The sequence below is a fragment of the Theileria parva genome, assembly GCF_000165365.1.
Source record: "Theileria parva strain Muguga chromosome 4 map unlocalized ctg_529, whole genome shotgun sequence".
In the NCBI taxonomy this organism is placed as follows: domain Eukaryota; phylum Apicomplexa; class Aconoidasida; order Piroplasmida; family Theileriidae; genus Theileria; species Theileria parva.
In genome coordinates this window covers 1,122,745-1,142,500 of record NW_876246.1, presented here as the reverse complement: position 1 = coordinate 1,142,500, position 19,756 = coordinate 1,122,745, and the positions used below count along the sequence as shown (strand labels likewise).

Sequence of the window (19,756 nt, the reverse complement as noted above, 5' to 3'; positions counted from 1 at the left end):
CTAATCATTACTTCCAACTTTAACTAACCATTTTAAATTATTATCCTATCATTATTTGTAATTTCTAATTAATCGTTTTTAGTAACTTTAGTTTTATGTCGAATTTCCGAGACTAACCTGTCTATCACTTTTTTACCCTGTTTTTCTCATATTTTAAACATTTTTCAGTGTAATATATTCATTTCAATTGTTTTTATTTTAGCCAAATCCAGGCTCAAAATTTCTCAGTTCTTTAACCCGAAAATTTCAAGAATAACAATTTTATAATAAATCTCCTTGTTAAAAGTTGGAAAATAAGTAAAATATTATACTTTTAATGTATGATTGAGGTTGTTGGATATTTCTGTGATGAAGCGTAGTTATAAGACTGTCTTGCTTGGTGACGCTTCAGTAGGAAAATCAAGTTTCGCAGTAAGACTAACCAAGGGCGAATTCTCAGATAACACAAACTCCACAATCGGAGCCGCTTTCTTCACCTACACCGTACACAACGACTACTCAGACCCCCAGAAACGTCTAAATATCAATTCTGACGGGAAATTTACCGATAAATTATCTGATGGACCATCGCAATCTCAACAAAGTTCAATAATCTCACAGTCTGGACGAACTTCAATAATCTCCCAGTCTGACCGAAGCACTCACACAGACAGAACTATCACCCAGTCAGACAGAACCATCACCCAGTCAGACAGAACCATAACTCCTGATCTTAGAACAAATCAGGATCTTAGAAATACACAATCTGATCTTAGAACTCCGGTGGGATCAAGTTATGATGAGAATATAACGATTAAGTTTGACATTTGGGATACGGCGGGTCAGGAGCGTTTTAAGAGTATAGCTCCGATATACTACAGAGGTGCCGCCTGTGCCATTGTTATTCTTGATATCTCTTCACCACCTACGCTGCAACACGCGGCGTTTTGGGTTAATCAAATCCGTGTCGCCAATAACAATGAGACGATAATTGTGTTGGTTGGGAATAAAGTTGATTTACTCGGGAATACTCCAGAGACCCTACAAACTCTAGCGAATGCTAAGGCATACGCCAGGGAGCAGTCAATTTCATTTGTTGAAACCAGTGCCAAAACTGGCAAGAACATAAGTTACGTGTTCGAGTTGCTGGCACAGGAGATTTCAAAGGACCCGTTCCGCTGGGACAAAACTGCATCCAACAGCTCCAAATCCTCATCCAAACCCCTCAAAGATGATGCCAATAAAGATAAAATCAACAAGAATAAATGCTGCAGCCTTTTATAAATGTAATATAATCATTTACACATTAACTATTATACACATACACATTTGTATCATACCCTGTATACACAAAGTATAGATATTGTATATACATAAGTGTAGATGGTGTATGTAATTGGAAGTATACTATGTACAATATACGTACTAGACGAAAGAATGAGTAAAATAAATGTAATAAGTTTATGGGTTAAACTTCAAGTTGTGTATTGTTTTTTTTCTTTAATCTTCTTTGTTCGAGGGCTTCGAGTGGTGTTTTGATGAGTCCAGCGAGAGCCTTAAAGAGACTAACAATTAACGGAATCAACACCGGCAACAAAATCAAAAGCAATAAAATTCCAAGTGCAATCAACACGTAAAATAATACCTTACTCACATAAGACGAAACACATATCTTAACTACACAAGTATTAATACTATACTAGGGTATTTACATGGTAAGAGTATCTATGAAGTATCTGATTGGACTAAATAGTGTTTACAGTTGATGAGCATGCAGAAGATATTCCAGGACGCGCATTTGCATTGTGACTCTTCCTCTTTTTTAGTGTCATTTTTAGACCCGGGTTGGTTAATGACAATCGGGTTAATCACTTGAGGAGTCTAAAAATAATTATTATTTGGACATACCGAGGATAAATAATCATAAAATTATATGTAAGCATAGTTTGTGAGTTACGGTTAATTTATCCTTAGGACTAGGAGCAGCCACTATATCCTGGACCTTAACCGGATCCTTACCAAACGTCTCCTTCTTCACCTTCACCTTTATCTCCATCTTCATACCATCCAACATCTCCTTCTTTCCTATACAATTTTATTACGTTCAGGTGTAAGTAAATAGTCTAGTGAGAATACTAAATAGTCTAGTCAGAAAAGTGAATAGTCTAGTGAGAATACTAAATAGTCTAGTCAGAAAAGTGAATAGTGTAGTGAGAATAGTGAATAGTATGGTAGGGTAAGTTGATTACCGGAAAGGAGAATGATGTTGCAGTATCCTTTTTCACTAGCGAGTGATCCTGTGAGTTTGATTGGTATAGAGACGGTTTTATTTTTATTCCCGTCGATACTGAGTGTAGTTTCAGAAATCTGAGCAACTTCATTTTTAAGGTCAGGATCATCATAACAATTCGCTCTAACGGTAAATTCCGACTTCTTAACCCCTAAAATACTATTTTTGTGTGTAAATTTACCCATGTTTTTAACGTCCAATTCCATGTTACAGCCTTTCTCCGAAGATACCTCACACTCTCCGTCCATCCTAAAACACAATTATTACCTCTCAGTAATAATACTTAAAATGTACTAATAACTCTGTGGTATAGTGTAACTGTGTAAAAATTACTTTGCGGAGACGATGAACCCGGGGAAATCGGAGATGATTTCGGTGACTGTGGCGTCGAAGGTATCGATTTTAAGTCTGGTAACATCGTCCTTAGAGTGGATATAAGTGAGAGTGTGAATTCTGTTTGGATCATCCAGAGTTGTTTTATTTGCTTCCTTTACTGCTGGTAATGACAGATCTTTTTTAACCGCTGTAAACGTTGGCTCTACTCCGTACAATTTTGGTAATTTGGCCTATAACATAATTATTTACGTGTGTTTTACCTCATCTTTTTCCTGATCGAAGTAGTGTTTCAGCTGATTTTTGAGGCATGAGCCGGGGCTTGAGTTACAAATTTCCTCTTGGTTTGCCCACCTCTTCATTGATAAGCCGATTTTATCACACATCAACCCATCCGTATCCACCGCACTCATCTTCACAGTCCTCATATTCAACGTACAACGCCATATATCACACAACGATGGATTCATATCTACACACAATTTGTACTCCATATGTGTATAACTAATACTATAACTAATACTATAACTAAGTGTATAAAAAGTGTTTAAGTATGTGTAATTATGTGGGTGAGATACATTTGGGACATTCGGGTTTGGTTTTCCAGGTGCTGTCTTGACATTTGTCCTACAAAATATTAATAATATTGTGTGTTACCATGAGTGATGAGCCTTTGACGGTTTCATTGGTTCTTGGGAATGATGGTATGGCTACGTATTTATCAAATAACGGGGGCGCAGAGCCATCCTTCGTATTACTCGACAACAGCGTTATCTTCACATCCAAATCATCTGATACAAGATTAACACATATTTATCTATTGTGTAGTAGGGTAACTGAGTAACTGTGACTAATTCGAGATACTGATATGTTCTTCTTTGACGGTATCATCGATGATGATGCGTCTGAAATTGGGGTGTAATTCATCTTTTTTTCCCGTTATTTCTTTAGTGGAGCGTGATTTGATCTCCGGTGACTTGATCACCGGGTCCTTCTTCTCCCGCTTCTTAAAGTCATAATTATCAAATTTATCCTCATCCTCCAATGTCACTAATTATACAATTATTTTTATATATAATAGAGTAATTGTGCAAGACTGAATAATTCATAGTGAGTACCGTCTGGGATAATTCCAGTGGATGAATCGAATTTGTAAATGTTAACAGTAACACTTCTGCTTATGGCTGGTGGGTAACTGGTCTTGTAAAGCTTATACCAGGGCTCACTTATCTCCAAACAACTCATACTCAACGCTGTCCTACCTCCCATAGCCAGAAATCCTAAATCACAAAATTAACCAAATTATCACATTATAGTATTAAGTAAATAATATTAGAGTAAATAATATTAGAGTAAATAATATTAGAGTAAATAATATTATCGGGTAAATAGTAAACTGGGTAGTATGTTACCTCCGCATTTAAAATCAGCTCTTGGCGTTGGTTTATGTACGTTCAGTCCGCAGATACAGCAGACTCTGGGTAAGAAATCAATACCTGGTGGAACTTGAGTTTTTTTAGTGCATTTAGAATTTTGCACACTCTTACACGAGGTCTTCAACTCACCTGAAATCTCACTATACGTCCACCTCTCCGTATGATCCGTATAATACAACGGGACCATCTACAAATTATTATTTAACTATTTTGATATGTTACAGTTTGATAATTGAGAGTGTAGAGTAGAGAAGTGTTTGAGGTCTTTAACACCAAGTATAATCCCTTAGATAAATCATCTTTTCTTCTATATATGTAATGGTACTCCCTCTACAAAATTGTCATAACCAGGAACTCAGAGTTTAATGTCTATACTAATAGTATAACTAAACATAAGACATAACTAAGCAGTGTGTGGATAACTAAGTATTGTGTGGATGAGGATACGAGTCCATGTGAGACATCGACGTTGGTGTGCAATCTTTGTACACAAGTTTGATCATCGAAGAGTTTATCGCTATTTCTAACACATTGGGTTATGTTTCCGGTCACTGCTGAGTCAACAAAGAAGAAACCAGTGCTATCAGTGGTGTAAAAATTGAATAGTGATGTAAAGCCGAGAATGTGTAGGATTGAGAAGTATATAAGGGAAGTGAACACACTTCTAAAAGGGCCTAAAGAGCTCATTATCAAGGCTTTTACAAGGGTAAAAAGTACAGTTGCGGGGTAAAATACTACTTTCACACAAATCAACAAATTTATATTCTAATGTATTTAAATCAAATAAATTAGTTGTAAATTATAATAAATTTAATCTATAATCAAGATTTAAAGAAAAAACACGTACAAAAAGGGAGACGGAGTTAGATATAATCTCATAAATGCCAAAAATATTATTTTCCTGATTTTATATAGTAAAAATATGATTAAAATTATTAATAAACTGATTTATTATATATATAAATTGTTATTTTTAAAAAATATTCAAAGAATCCAAAATTCGACACATTATAACAAATAAATTAAATATAATTCAAAAAATTAAATATTAAAATAAAATTAAACATAAATTTAAATTAAATAATTTATAATATTTTTTAAAAATTATAAAAGTCATTTTCTGTCACAAATTACTCAAATTGGGACCACGACATCAATAAATAAAAATAATTTATTTTATAATTGTATTTTATATTTAATATAATATTTTTATTTTTAATTTTGTGTATTATAAAATGAATAATTTATTCATCTTGTACTAAAATTTGTTCTAGAACATTCTGAAACTAGAATGCTAAAAATTACTAATTCCATAGACAAATTATAATGATTAAGAGGGAGCTGGATGAGGAGATAAAGGTCCAGTTAGATAACACAAACATAAACGAACAGCGTTCAAACTACGTCACAGCGTTAATTCACTACGATAATTATAAATTTGATAATAACTTAAACGAATCTTTCCTCTCACAAAATTACTTCAACTTCTACCACTCCGTTTTTCACAACATCTTCAGACTTCCCAAGTCACATAATTATCCAGCAGATGATTCAAACGATGCTCAGAATATCTCCACAGTTACTGATGGTACTGTGGAATACGTAACTGAGGAGGACTTAAGTGAGAATACTAAAAATTGTGATGTTTGTTATACCAAATTGAATAATTCTATTCAATCTGTCTCCACATGTAAATACTGTAACATCAAATCTCACACCCACTGCCTTCTCAATTTCACCAATATCATCACCCATCTCACTCCTCTCACTACTACACACAGTACACTGCCACATAGTAATACATTAGGAGATACTACACTACCACACACTAATACTGTAGGAGATAATACATTGGGAGATAATACTGTAGGAGATAATGGTGTGGTACAGAGTGACAGTGTGCTGGAGGATGCTGCGGATCACCCAGTGGACTATGAATACATATGTAAAATATGTTATAATAGAAAGAATAAGAAGAAGAGCACTGTTAAAAGGGTGAGGTGTGTGATTTGTAATAATTACAACGGGATAATAAATTCCGGAGAAGTGTTTTATCATCCGTTTTGTGCTCTTTACTGTTATGAGCAGGTGAATAAGTTTTTTACCACCAGTTTAATGTTCAACAGTTCCACAGAACTTAACACCTCGAGTGTAAACGAGTTTAACAAGTTTCTGCTGTCAAATAATGAAAATAATGAGAAATTGGGTCTGGAGTGTGTGGTGTGCGAAGAGTCGGACGGGATCCTGACACGCTGTAGTAACGAAAACTGCACACAATTCCTACATCCAAGATGCATTCTCAATACCAAACTCAAGAAAAAAAGGCATACCATAGTTTATAAATATATTACCCTCAGTGATAGTACCCAGGGTACATTGGGTACTGGGGGTAAATCCAGTTCTATAGTACTGTTTAAGGGAATATTCTGTAGTAATCATAATAGTAAAGATAACATTAATAGTGTGATTGACAAATTTATTCATACGCGGCCGTATGAATTTACACATTTCGTGCCACACACTCCTGAACCCAACTCCATACCACTCAATCTACAACATCAATACACTAGTGATCTCGTTACAGGGGATAGATTTCCGGATAAAAGAAAGTTAATTGAACCCCTGGCGAGTAACTCTGTAAAGAAAATTAGACACACAGAGGATACTTCTGGTGATCCCACAGGTGACCAAGTACCTCTAAACGCGCCTACAGAACCAAATGATGAGCTCAAAATTGAGACTACAAACACTAACACAAGCTTAAATACTAACATTACATCAAATAATACTACAACAGTCACCACAGTTAATGCTCCTATACCAAATATTGTACCAAATGGTACTATAGTAAATAATGTACCAAATACTATAGTAAATAATGTGGTAAATGGTGCTAAGGGAGAAGGGGTGGGTGCAGAAGTTGTGGATGAGCTTGATATGAAGGTGCAAAAGGTGTTATGGAACAAGTTGGACATATTTAGTGGGAATAATCCTCGACTTGAGGGTGACTTGATAAGTCAGATGATAAACCCTCAGAAGCGGGAATCGTTACTCCCGCTGAACTCTGTGCTGTTTGATAACATTTTTAACGTTGAGGAGTTAAATTACTGTTTCCAGCAGCAATTGTTACACAACTGTTCGAACGTCATTAGTTTACTAAAGTTCATCACTGTAAACGCTAGGAACAGGGATAAATGTATCCTGCCCGTAGAAGAGCAGGAAGATAAATTTGTCTACATATTATTTGAAAATAATATTAATAATCACGTGCTGATATATCAAATTGTACCTCCGGAGGAGGATACCAGTGCCAATTTATTGCTAAACCCGATGAATCAGTTGACTGATTTATGCTACGTGGATCGATTTAACGATGTCTACAACGTCCACGACGATATTAAATATATTATTAATAACTCAGAGTTCAGCTCACTGAACTCTGAACTCTGTAACACCGAGCTAGGCCTAAGATTAGTCAAGAGCATAAGTATAAACCAATTTGAAAGCGAACTCCTAAAACGCTCAATACTACAACTCACACACTATAACGTCTCACTATTACTCGTTAATTCGGGCAACTGTGTTGGAGTAAACTCCGGCAGTGGTAACGGTATGGGCACCATGAGACTCAACGATGTGATTGGATTAAACACAATAAACTGGAATAAAATTATCAACTTCAACATTACCAACGGTGAAACGCCTCTTAAATACAGCGAGTACAACGTCGTGAGCGGGAACAGCACTGCCGATCAGGTTCCGAGGGTGGATGAAAAGGTGCTTGTAAATGAGTTTAAACTGATAAATACTGAGATCCATCAGTTGAACAACGAGTTACTAATGTTGAAGCGTAATTTGTCAAATAATATTTTAAATGATATCACACTGAATATGAACCAGAACTCCCTCCTCTCACTTCAAAACACAATCAACAAATATAACAAAAATGAATACAACTATTATCTTCTATACAGTCTCAAGAAGTTGTTCTCAGACAATAATACCACAGTTGGTAAGTTACAAGTTAGAAAGGATGTCAAAGGTTTAATCCCGAAATCTAACAGTGCACAGCCACACACGGGATTACCCACTGGTGTACAAAATATCTACGAGTTAGAGGACGTGGACTTGATAAAGCGCTGTCAAATATGTTTTAATGTGGAGGAAAGTAACATTAACACCCTGTTCAAGTGTGTCAGATGTTTAGTGTATGTGCATAAGTACTGTTACAACGTGTACCGCAAGAGTAACACTGAATATCTCTGTAACCGCTGTGAGCACGAGAAGAAACAGAACCAAATCACGTTTAAGAAGTTTTCAATTCTCTGCAATTTATGCAAACGCGGCTCGGGCGTTTTCATCAAAATCACCGATTTCTGGTTCCATAATCTCTGCCTCATTCTACACTACTATACCGTACAATCCCGTAACGGTGCAAGGTACAAGAACAATTGTACCAACAATTTTACCACTGTAAATTCTACTACAAATACTATTGTTAATAGTGGTGTAAAGAGTAGTGTAAATAGTACGGATGGACCGGAGTGTATAGTGTGTAGATTGAAGATTGGGTTGATGTTGAGTTGTGGATGTGGTATAAAATTCCATGCGTATTGTGGTTATTTCCAGGGATTTAGCTTTACTCCAGGGGATAATTCGCTCACTGTCTGCTGTAACAAGTGTACTTGTAACCTGGACAATTTACTTGCCAGACCGTGTAATTACTTGAGCAGGGATGTGATAAGTGATAAGAAGCGGCCTAGTAGAATCGATCCTTCGGCTATTAAGCCCGTTCCAACGTTACCAGAATGTGCAATATGTCATTCTGGTACCTGTGGCACATTTACTAAATCCGCCAAATGCCCGGGATGTGAGATCAACTGCGTTAACTGTGGCATAATTTTACATAGGCACTGTTATCCCTTTAGGCTGGGGAATACGTTCAAGTGTGTTAAGTGTGTCTCTGGGAGCACGAATCTGCGCTGTTTCCTGTGTCATCACAGTGACGACATTCTCATCAAACACACAAATCACACCTCGTACTATCACATCGTCTGCTATACGCTTTACAATAACAAGTTTAACACTTGTCAACGCAGGATGGAATTGCGGGATAAAGTTGGTAATTTGGTAACTAGTGAGACCAGAGGGCACTGTTGTTTATGTTTGGAACGAGAAGGACTAACGATTAAATGTTTTAGGAAAGGCTGTTTGAACAGATTTCACCCCAATTGCGCCTTGAAGAATAAGCTGGTGTTAGACTTCTATACCCCTACAGATTACATAGCGCTGTGCCAGGAACATAGTTTGCTACACAACGCAGTGGGCCCAAATCTGAAACTCCTGATAAAAATGAGACTACAAATACTCATGCTCAGGGATCTGTTCAAGGACATGTACCACCAAAACGCCGTGCTCTGCTCAATCATCAGGAAAAGAAAAGAAATACACAACTTCAAATTTCCACTCATTTAACACATTCTACAGAGTTTTACATAATATACAGAGTTATACAATGTGCAGAGTTTTACACAATATACAGAGTTTTGCTAGGTAAATGTTATACACGTGTTAGATGTGTGGAAAAGTGGATGTAATTAGTATGAATATAATATTTTTATGTATAATATCTGGTATTTACTGTGTTAAATATAATTTTATTAGTCATTTTTTTCACAATTTAACCTTTACAAACAGAAAATTTTGTACCATAAAAGATTCCATCAAACCTCAAGATTCCACAAATTTACCCATAAATTCTTTAAATTCACCCCTAAATTCGCTCAGTTTATCACCAAATCCCCTCAATTTACCTCAAAATCCCCTCTGTAAACTAAGTAATAATAATGTGAACAATGGGTTGGTGAGGATAATAACACCGCCACCGAATGTAACTGGTGATTTGCACGTTGGCAATTTACTGAATCTTGTATGTTCCGATGTGTATAAAAATTACTTAAAATTAAAGGGATTTAAAGTTAGTATTAACTTTTCCAACGATCACGCGGGCCAGTCTTTTCAAAAAATCTTTGAGTCTCAGGGGAATAGAATTAACTCTGGAAATTCGGCAAATTCACACGATTCGGCAAATTCTGGAAACTCTTTAAACTCGGGAAACTCACAAGAAAAGCTGGAATTGGCTAATTTGATGTGTAAAGAAATAAGAAACAGGCATGTAAATGACATTAGGAGACTTGGAATTGACTGGGAAATCGGACATTTTACACTTGATAAAGATGTGGAATCACTGGCCAACAAAGTATTAAATCATTTCCAGTCACTTGGCCTACTTAAGGAGAAACTCTGGCCAACTCCTTCCATACACACAAATGATAAGTTTACACCAGTTTCCTCAGCTGACATATATTATACACAGGAAAATGTTAGTTTATACTCTATGAATTTGGAAATTGAAGCTGTAAATGGTGACCTGATTGATCTGAAAGTGTGTACACAGATTCCAGAATTTTACCTCGCTACAACATCAGTAGCTGTTCCAAATGACATATTCACACGTTTAAAGGGGAAATTTGTAGATTTACCAAAGATTAATAGGAAAGTTCCCATCATAAGCATGAATAATGTTAATACCAGCTTGTCCCAAAGTGTCAAGGAAATGAATCTGGGCATATTATTAGCCAATGGTTACAATGATTATCACGATCCAGATCTAGAAATTATTAACCTGGGCACTAGTTCCGAGTGTCCAAATTTGGCTAATATGAAACGGAATCTTCAGGACATACTGAAACCCATGACGAATGTTACGGTGGATATGCCCAAATACACCCACGACCGAAATGCTAAAGTGTGTATAGTACCACAGTTACAATATGTGCTGGAAACTAAAACTTTATCTATCAAGGCGTTAGAAGTATTGGATATGATAAAAGTGTACCCAGAGAGTAGAAAATCTATGATCCACAATAGGTTAAAAAATATTAAAGATTGGTGCATTACCAGGAATGCCTGGTGGGGAATTACGCCAAACCTCACTAATACTGATAACACGGTTGAGACCAGAGTTTTAGATACATGGTTTACATCATCGTTATGGCCCATGATTACACATACAAATACCCCTGTGACCCGCAGTATTTTATTTACGTGTTATGATATTTTGGAGAATTGGATCGTTAAAATGTTACTAATTTGTTCTAACATTGATGAAAATAAGTTATTCAGTGAAGTATATTTGCACGGAATGGTGCCCGATCCGTTCGGGAAGAAAATGTCCAAATCACACCAAAACACTTTAATCCTACAAGATTTAATACAATCAGAACAAACAAACTCTTTCGATCTTCATTTATTCACATCTACTAACACTGATGACATTCGTAACACTGATGAAATGATCCGATCGAACATGGTGAGGTTAAGATTATGTTCAATTTGTAGTTTTTCGGACTTTACACAGCCGTTAAATAATACTTTTAATTATCAAAATATTCTCTTCAAATATTACCAAATCTTCAAGTTCCAACAGAAAAACACACGTGACAGTGTTAACAGTAGTCATAGTGTTACTGAAAGTAACTCAGATCCAGTGGTGGAAAAGCTAATTCGTAGTAGATTAGCTAAATTATGTGTTAAATTGGAGGAGAATTTGTCGAAATTTGACTTTTCAAACTGTGTAACAAATTTAAACGAATACGTTAAAATCTTCTCAGACTTCCTCATACCACTAATAAGACTCAGTTTCCAAATGAATTCTCAGAATATTCAACATTTTAATCAATATTTCACAGAATTAACCGCAATAATGTATCCATTTACGCCAACTTTTGTACAATCCTTCAAACTAAACACTTTTGTCAATCAGTGGCCTAAACACACTGTGGACACTGAATCCGATCAATTATTTGACGAGCTTGTAAATGTCATTACTAGCCTGAGAAAACGAGTAAAAGACGGTGAAAATCACATTAGTATACGTATAAACCCTAAATTACACAGCGAATTCACTGGAAAATACATTAACAGCCTAATCCAACTAACATACAATAAACAACCAAACGTCATATACACTGTATAACTATAATATTGTAAATGATTGTATATATTAGTTGAACCAAATGGTTTTAAAGGGGAGTGTTGTATTTTGGTGAATGTGCCGTTGGTTTCCGTTGGAGGGGTATGTGTTCCAATTTGGGTGCAGCCTCTGTACGTTTCCCACGAGCATCTCCTCCAAAATCTTGAAGAATAAATTATTAAACTTTTCATCCCACTCGATCAGGATTGGATGCCCGCCCGAATCCGAAATCGTCCACGTATTATTACTCACCGTACTCTTTCTTATTCTTCTTATCGTACTCTTTGTTCTTATCTTATCCATGTCAACATCTCTCATACTGTTGTCACCTCTGTTATCACCCGTGTTATCAGTATATCTGTTAGTGTTATCACCAGTGTTATCAGTATCTCTGTGATCAGTATCGGTTTGTGAGGGATAGTGGAAGAAAGTTGACGAGGGTAGTTCGGAAGTGTCCAAATCTGCGTGAGTCGAGTCATCTTCAGTGTCATTTGGTGCTACAGGCTGTACAGTGGGTTCAGTGTGTTCGCCGGTGATGATGGGATTAATGGTGTTTTCCATCAAGTCTATTATATTACCCAACCTGTTCCTACTTATTATACTCGTATTATCACTCATCTTATACGCCTATAATATTTTTCACAGTTGTTTGGTAGTGGTTTATGGCTGGGGAAGGGTGTTTTTGAGCCCGTGTAGGGCGTGTCTGGGTTTAGTACTAAATACCTAAAATACTCCATAACTACCCTAACTACTACACATAACTACTACACACAACTACACATAACTACTAGAATAACTACCCTGACTACTACAGATAACTAGGTTAAAATACTTGTTCGATGGCTTTGGTGATGATGATTTCGAGTTCAGAGGGAACGTCGATGTCATGTCTGACGATGATGGTGGCGATTTGGAAGAGGTTTAAATTCATTGAGGCGGCGATTTGTAGGAACTTTGTCGTCACCTTGATGGTCCTGAGGCACTCCTCGCGAATGTGTAAATACTTCCGCAGCAGCTCAATGTCTTTGTCCACGTTGAAGGAGAAGATCAGCTCAAGTTCCTGGGCACTGAAGGGCACCTTACACTGCGGCCAGTGATACCACACCCAGTCCAAGTCACAAATGTCAATTATGTCAGGCAATATCAATCCGTGATCAATCGGCACCAATTTATATTTCTCATCTTTCTTATTCTCTATGTTACCAGTTCTAGCAGGCGTTTCAGACGCCATACGCGTACCCTCCACAGCATGTGTAATTTGCTCACCATATGTATTACCATATGTATTACCGTATGCGTTAGGGTATGGTGAGTTAGGGTATGTGTTAGGGTATGGTGAGTTAGGGTATGTGTTAGGGTATGGATTTTCGGTGCTGGTGCTGTTGGTGGTTTGTGAGCTGGTGACTAGGATATTGCAGTCGTTGCGATCGAGGTTGAGGAGTCTGATGTCTAGGATTGCGATTTTGTGCACGTCTTCCACGCTGAAGAAGTTGTAATTGTAATTTCCACTCGTGCCCCTTGATACCACAAACTCTTGCAAACTCCCAATCTTCCACTTTAATGCATTTACGGAGCCAGTACCGCCAAAACTCCCCAACCTCCCTAAAAACACAGATTTTATCCTTTAACACAATTTACACAACTACAGTAATACATAACTATAGTACAAGATAACTATAGTAATACTCAACTATAGTACAAGATAACTATAGTAAAATTAGGGGAAAAATAGGATAGATTGTACCTATGGAATTATCGGTGATGGCGTTGGAGTTGAAGGAGAGGTAGTTATTGGTGAGGTTATTGGTGTTTGAGTTATTGAGTGACTGGTGTGCGATTTCCACCATGATCGTCGTTGGGACATTGGCAAAATTTTTATAGGTTGCGTCTAAGAGATAGGCTGCCACTTCTCTGGTGGCGCCTTCGCCGGAGAGTACGCCTGGCCTGAAGCCCTGCTGGTTCATAGTCCCAGTGTAACCCCGAGGGTTATACGGCGTAAACGCCTCCTCGTCACAAGGCTTAAATATACCCACACACTTCCCACTCAAATTACTAATCTCATATGTACCTCCTATCAAATCGATTTAATATTACGTAAATTATTAGTAACTAGTATAGAGTTTAGTGTAAAGAGTTATTTAACACTGAATGCGTAATAGTGTGTAAAGAGGAGTAAACTCCATGAGATGTACCGGTGCCATCGAGGGTGAGTTTGGGTTTAATGTTGTTTTTCATTGAAATTGCAACTTCGTTAAACAACTCCTGCATTCTCATATTCATCTTCATTCCTACACATTTTTATACTGTATACTATATAATTATATATATACTAATTAACTATAGTATAACTATAAATAGGGGTAAGAATTACCGAGGGGTCGTATTCCGGATCCTTGGGGTGATTGTTTGAGGCACCAGTAGAGTTTATCGTCGCGTTTGGAGTTATTAATGTAACAGTCCATGGTACGATAATTTGGTAATTCCTGGCCCTTGTAAAGGATACGCAAGTCCTTCACCCTTGTACTCATCGGCAACGATAACTTCTTTATCAATAATCGCTTTATCATCTAAAATACACAATTTAGCCATGAAAGTATATAATTGAGTAAATACTATAATTAGTAAAATAGTATAATTAGTAAAATAGTATAATTAGTAAAATAGTATAATTAGTAAAATAGTATAATTAGTAAAATAGTATAACTAGTAAAATAGTATAACTAGTAAAATAGTATAACTAGTAAAATAGTATAACTAGTAAAATAGTATAACTAGTAAAATAGAATGAGTGGTGTAAAAATACTTGAATATCGTAGAATGGAAAGATGCGTAGCGCTCCATGTCTGGTGCCTTCGAGTTCATGGAGAACGAAGCGTACAGACTGATCATCGACGCTGGCGACCAGGGCGTTGTGAGTGCTGTAGTAGTTTTGCTGGGAGATTCGAATACACCCAGACGACATTTTACAAATTTTACTATTACTTTGAAATGAAAACTAACATTTTAAAATCAAAATTCAGCCAATAAATATTTTACAAAAACGTTAAAAATTTTAAATTTCGTTAAAATTATCTTAAATAATCTTGAAATATCCTGAAATAATCTTGAAATATCCTGAAATAATCTTGAAATCGTTAAAATTATGTTCAAATATGTTTAAAAAGTGATGAATTACGTTAAAATTATGATAAATTATGTTTAAAAGGGTTTAAAAGGGTCAAAAAGGGGTTATATTACACATGATTTGAAAAATGTTGAAATCACAGGAAAATATGGAAATAACTATAAAAATTCAGTGAAAAATCCAAATTAAAAGTACTAAATTGAAAATTTGTGTTAAAAATTGAGAAAATTGCAAAAAGCTGGAAAATGGCGTTAAAAATATAAAATCTCTGGATGAAGCTTAAATTAATCTACACAAAAATTAAATATATAAAGATTTGGATCACAGTGATGTGGCATGAGCTGTGGCACTATACGGCCAAATACAAGAAAATCCCCAAAATATCCCCCAATCCAACATAAACAAATAACTCTAAAAAAGTATAAAATAATTGTGTAGAATAAAATAGTAATAAATTAGAAGTATTGGTGGAAAAGAGAATTAGGTGCGGTATAGTACAAGTCGGTGTTAAACCTCATCGTAGATCAGGGTGGAGTGAGCTCCTGGGTATTTGGATTCCCTGAACTTATCTGATATCATGAGGAAGCCCCAAATTACAGACCAAATCCAGCCTAGAAAAGGGATGATAAACTGCATGATTCCGATGATGATATCCTCAGTGCAGCCGTTAGTGATACCGCTAATTGCGGTACCAAATCCAAATAAAAGAAAATTTAATACTCCTAAAGTGTATACCTTTGCTGGAGAACCTGTAGTAGGTACATTTCCCCTCCTTATACGGTTAAACAACGTTTTAAATGAAAATGCCATTTTGACTATACTTTTAAAAATTTCTAATTACCTTCCAAATTATTATTTAAAATATTTAAAAATTCATTCTTAAATTATAAAAATATATTAATTATATTACTCAGTAGGGTCGGGCATTGACATTCAATTTTTACATTTTACTATCGAGAATATTAATTAATTTGATTTAATTTTCTATTATTTAATAGAAGATCAATTAAATTGCTGGATTCCACAGGAATTTCTAGAATTTATCATTTATAAAATTTTTTCCAAAAAACAACCATTCCACCCAGAATTTACCCTTACTCCTGAATAATCGTAAATATTCTTAAATAATGACTAAATAATACATTAAATATGTGTATAGAAATGTAGAGTGTAAAAAATTAGTAGAATGGTCTTTGAGGCGTGACGTATGTGTGATAGTTGTACTGATAATCGTCATTCATCATTGATTTTAGCGGTGAATTCGGGTTAAAATTCACTCCCGCATCCATTCTCATATCTCTGTTATACCCCTGGAAATGATCGTAGTAGTCATTGTGAAAGTAGTTGTTTAGGCTCTTTTCAAAGGGGAATGACGAGACAAATTCGTCATTGTAGTTCTCATTTACCCTTGTGGTATCTGCAATTGGTGTTTCCACAGTTGTATACTCATTTCTATACTCGTTCCCAGGCTGAAACGCCTTCCTAAATTCATCCACACTTCTCTCCACACTATTATACATCTCATACCCATAGTCCGGTTTATCATACACTCTATAGTCAGTTCTCTGGTCATACCCCCTATACTCGTTAGTCCTCTGGTCATAGGGTCTATATTCATTATTTCTGTGATATGGTAGATTATCTGTGTAATTGACGGAATTGAGATAATTTGGCGTGTTGAACATATTATTAACTTTATCCACAGATAGATTTTCCATAGTGTTAGGATTAACGTCCATTGTATCCACTGGGATAGCCGCTGGAATATCCAAATTTACATTATCAACACGATTAAGATACTCGGGAGTCTCAGATTGTGATTGAATGGTTGTTAAATTAGTGTTGAAAAGGTTAGTTGGCCTGGTGTAGCTGGTAAAATTTGAGCCTCTGGGATCACTCACACCATTAGTATCATAAGGTCTATAGTCATTTAATATATTCCTAAACACTGATGTGGGCGTTTTATAGCCGCCCATACCATCCAAATACTCACGATAACACGTGCTATCTCTATACTGCGGATATGAATCTCTATAATGTGTATTAGAGTCACGGTACTGTGTAAAATTAAGTTGATTTTGGGGGTAATTATTATTTAAAATATTGTGTGCTAATTTCTGTAGATCGTACTCAGATAACGCATGGCTTTCATCATAGATTTGGTGTAACAGAGGGTAGAGATTTGTGACTTTAGAATCCACGCCAGGTGGTAACGAGTAAATATCATTCCGAAAACAGTTTGTACTTCCCAAAACACATCTCGCCTCGTCCCTCACGCCGTCATATTGTAAATTATTACAGTAATAGTTGTGATTGTATGAGTTTGTGTTGTAATTTGGGACTGCTATGAGCTTACTAAGTTCATCATTAAGCCTACAACGCTCCCAAATTAATCCAGCAGACATTAGAAAAATGGTAATATTATTAATACAATTATTGAGTTAGTTGTAGACACACGGAAATGTACAGAAGTGAAATTAATTGGAAAAAATTTTTATGTGTTAGACAATGAAAATTTTTAATAAAAAATATAATACAATTATTAAATATTAATTTTAATTAATAATTATTGGAATAGATACGACACCATAAATTCTCATACACATTTGATTATTATATTATTTATTTCATAAATATATTAATTTTAGGTTAGTCTGATTATTAAAAATGAATTATAGCGTTAACATAAAGAAGAATCTTATCACTTAGGAGTATCATCAGATAGTAAAAATTTTCGCATATTTTTACGATTTTGAGAATATTAAAATGCTAAATTTAATAATTTTAATTTCATAAAATTATTTAAAAAATTATAAACCAAATGTGTTGAAAATATTTATCTGTAATTTTATAATATTATTTTGTTGTATTCGAATCCAAATTATTCGCATTTTAACAGGCTAAATAACTCATATCATCTCAAATATTACTATGAATCTCAACTTTGAGTTTGTAGATTTGGTTATAATTTGAAAGTTTGAGTGGGGAATTGATTCAACTGATTAATGATAAATAATTCCATTTACATTATTTTGTTTATTAAATTTGTTAATATTATTGTGTATAAATTATTTTAAGTTGATTTGAACACATTTTACGTATGTTTATGTAAGTTTATTCAGTTGAACCAAGCTCATTGGTTTCCTGAATACCATGCTATAAATAGCAATGTTATCTCTATTTATGATAAATAAACACGGGTGTTTAATTTATTATAAAGTACCTTTTTACACATATTTCCACCATCTAACTCAATTATTAATTAATAAATTGATTTAATGTTGGTTTAGTGTTTGAGTGGTAACGATACTTTGAATTCTAATGATATAATTCGATTAGCAAGTACTTTACACGGCTTGTCAACCATCTCCATCAAATTGTGCTCCAACAACCACAACAACTCAATCATTCCCTCTCCTAAAGGTTCTTCACCCTAATTCCCCCTTTTATTATACTTTTACACTTATTATATTATTTTACTTATTATTGTAATAATTGTTATGTTATAATTGTTATAGGAATAACAAATATTGATTCGGATTATTTTCGTCTACAGTGCCTGGAAACCTTAACAGGTACTGATCTCAGTAATAATTATACTATTAACAAAATTCTATAATTAATAATTCGTAGGGCTGTGTATATTTATGATATGTGATTTGAATGGACCTTCGAAAGGTCATTTGAATGTGATGTTGAGTTATATTTACGAGTTGTATTCGGATTATGTTCAAAAGTGTCCCTTCCACAAAGTTGACATGCCCATACGCTCCAAACTTTTCGACGAACAAATCAACTCATACTTCAAGGATTTCATCTAACACACACTTAGCAATTTTTATACCGTAAAACCGCTTAATAGTTGATAGTGTAAAAATGTGGAAGAAGCTTGGATATATATTTTGTTTGAGTAGTGGGTTTAATTTTGTGTTATTTCAGGCGTTGTTTGTGCATTTGAAGTTTGGGAAACTTAACGTAGAGTTAGAGCCTGAGCGTGTTCCAACGGCCTCTAAGGCCTGCATGGCCGTGGGAATCATACATCTCCTCGTAGTAATACTAACAATACTATACATAAAAGGAGTTGTCAAGTTTAACCCTGTGCATTATTTTATGAGAGTGTTGAACATGGCTGGTAGACATGGACCAGCCACAGGTCAGAACCGATACCGAAGATTCAATGAAGCGCATTTCGAATCAGATTTCCCAGCCTCTCCAAACCTTTCCGATACCACAACTCCGCTACTGCATACCAGTACCGTTTTTGATACCTCCAATAGCGGTGTATTTGGTAATGGTACAGTGTTGGAGAATGGTACTGCAGGTGGTTCAGTGTCTAGAAGAGTGGATTCTCAGGCTAAAATACCAATACCGCCGTACGTATCAGTGTCAAGAACTCAGTCCTCCTCAACAGTACTGAACCACCCAGAGTCGACACCTGCAAATTCTATGTCTGTTAATCGTACTACAGACACGGAAAGTATTCAGAAGAAGCCTTCTATAGAATTAATAGATTTAAATTAATCTCCTCAAATTTTACATCTACGCTATTTGTGTGGACA

General features: G+C 35.4%; 9 protein-coding genes across 9 annotated transcripts; 5 read left to right on the top strand and 4 right to left on the bottom strand.

The window, feature by feature from the left end:
- The first annotated feature begins 17 nt into the window (after window positions 1-17).
- Window positions 18-1,279, top strand: RABF2B (uncharacterized protein). The gene has a single exon (XM_759117.2). The coding sequence runs from the start codon at window positions 349-351 to the stop codon at window positions 1,261-1,263; it is 915 nt and encodes a 304-aa protein (XP_764210.1). The 5' UTR covers window positions 18-348; the 3' UTR covers window positions 1,264-1,279.
- A 143-nt stretch (window positions 1,280-1,422) lies between these two features.
- TpMuguga_04g00574 (Male gamete fusion factor family protein) lies at window positions 1,423-4,725 on the bottom strand (the record flags this gene model as incomplete). The annotated part of the gene is made up of 14 exons (XM_061306030.1): window positions 1,423-1,656; window positions 1,740-1,860; window positions 1,937-2,064; window positions 2,229-2,420; window positions 2,451-2,518; window positions 2,603-2,835; window positions 2,866-3,074; window positions 3,181-3,229; window positions 3,260-3,393; window positions 3,467-3,652; window positions 3,721-3,882; window positions 4,015-4,225; window positions 4,261-4,368; window positions 4,486-4,725. 14 exons carry the CDS (start codon window positions 4,723-4,725, stop codon window positions 1,448-1,450), a joined length of 2,250 nt encoding a protein of 749 aa, XP_061161192.1. The 3' UTR covers window positions 1,423-1,447.
- Window positions 4,726-5,216: 491 nt separating this feature from the next.
- On the top strand, window positions 5,217-9,637 carry TpMuguga_04g00573 (PHD-zinc-finger like domain protein). Its single transcript, XM_759115.2, has one exon. The coding sequence runs from the start codon at window positions 5,365-5,367 to the stop codon at window positions 9,511-9,513; it is 4,149 nt and encodes a 1,382-aa protein (XP_764208.1). The 5' UTR covers window positions 5,217-5,364; the 3' UTR covers window positions 9,514-9,637.
- On the top strand, window positions 9,614-12,076 carry valS (tRNA synthetases class I family protein; the record flags this gene model as incomplete). Its single annotated transcript, XM_759114.1, has 1 exon — window positions 9,614-12,076. One exon carries the CDS (start codon window positions 9,614-9,616, stop codon window positions 12,074-12,076), a length of 2,463 nt encoding a protein of 820 aa, XP_764207.1.
- An 8-nt stretch (window positions 12,077-12,084) lies between these two features.
- Window positions 12,085-15,035, bottom strand: PI4KG7 (Phosphatidylinositol 3- and 4-kinase family protein; the record flags this gene model as incomplete). The annotated part of the gene is made up of 6 exons (XM_759113.2): window positions 12,085-12,700; window positions 12,906-13,675; window positions 13,818-14,144; window positions 14,266-14,361; window positions 14,445-14,640; window positions 14,829-15,035. The coding sequence occupies 6 exons, from the start codon at window positions 15,033-15,035 to the stop codon at window positions 12,104-12,106; spliced, it is 2,193 nt and encodes a 730-aa protein (XP_764206.1). The 3' UTR covers window positions 12,085-12,103.
- A 609-nt stretch (window positions 15,036-15,644) lies between these two features.
- TpMuguga_04g00570 (putative integral membrane protein) lies at window positions 15,645-16,137 on the bottom strand. Its single transcript, XM_759112.2, has one exon. It carries the CDS (start codon window positions 16,005-16,007, stop codon window positions 15,705-15,707), a length of 303 nt encoding a protein of 100 aa, XP_764205.1. The 5' UTR covers window positions 16,008-16,137; the 3' UTR covers window positions 15,645-15,704.
- A 222-nt stretch (window positions 16,138-16,359) lies between these two features.
- Window positions 16,360-17,736, bottom strand: TpMuguga_04g00569 (uncharacterized protein). The gene has a single exon (XM_759111.2). The coding sequence runs from the start codon at window positions 17,600-17,602 to the stop codon at window positions 16,376-16,378; it is 1,227 nt and encodes a 408-aa protein (XP_764204.1). The 5' UTR covers window positions 17,603-17,736; the 3' UTR covers window positions 16,360-16,375.
- Window positions 17,737-18,153: 417 nt separating this feature from the next.
- Window positions 18,154-19,018, top strand: trappc4 (Sybindin-like family protein; the record flags this gene model as incomplete). Its single annotated transcript, XM_759110.2, has 4 exons — window positions 18,154-18,416; window positions 18,488-18,620; window positions 18,716-18,784; window positions 18,831-19,018. The coding sequence occupies exons 1-4, from the start codon at window positions 18,366-18,368 to the stop codon at window positions 19,016-19,018; spliced, it is 441 nt and encodes a 146-aa protein (XP_764203.1). The 5' UTR covers window positions 18,154-18,365.
- Window positions 19,019-19,073: 55 nt separating this feature from the next.
- On the top strand, window positions 19,074-19,732 carry TpMuguga_04g00567 (putative integral membrane protein; the record flags this gene model as incomplete). Its single annotated transcript, XM_759109.2, has 1 exon — window positions 19,074-19,718. One exon carries the CDS (start codon window positions 19,074-19,076, stop codon window positions 19,716-19,718), a length of 645 nt encoding a protein of 214 aa, XP_764202.1.
- Between the last annotated feature and the right edge of the window lie 24 nt (window positions 19,733-19,756).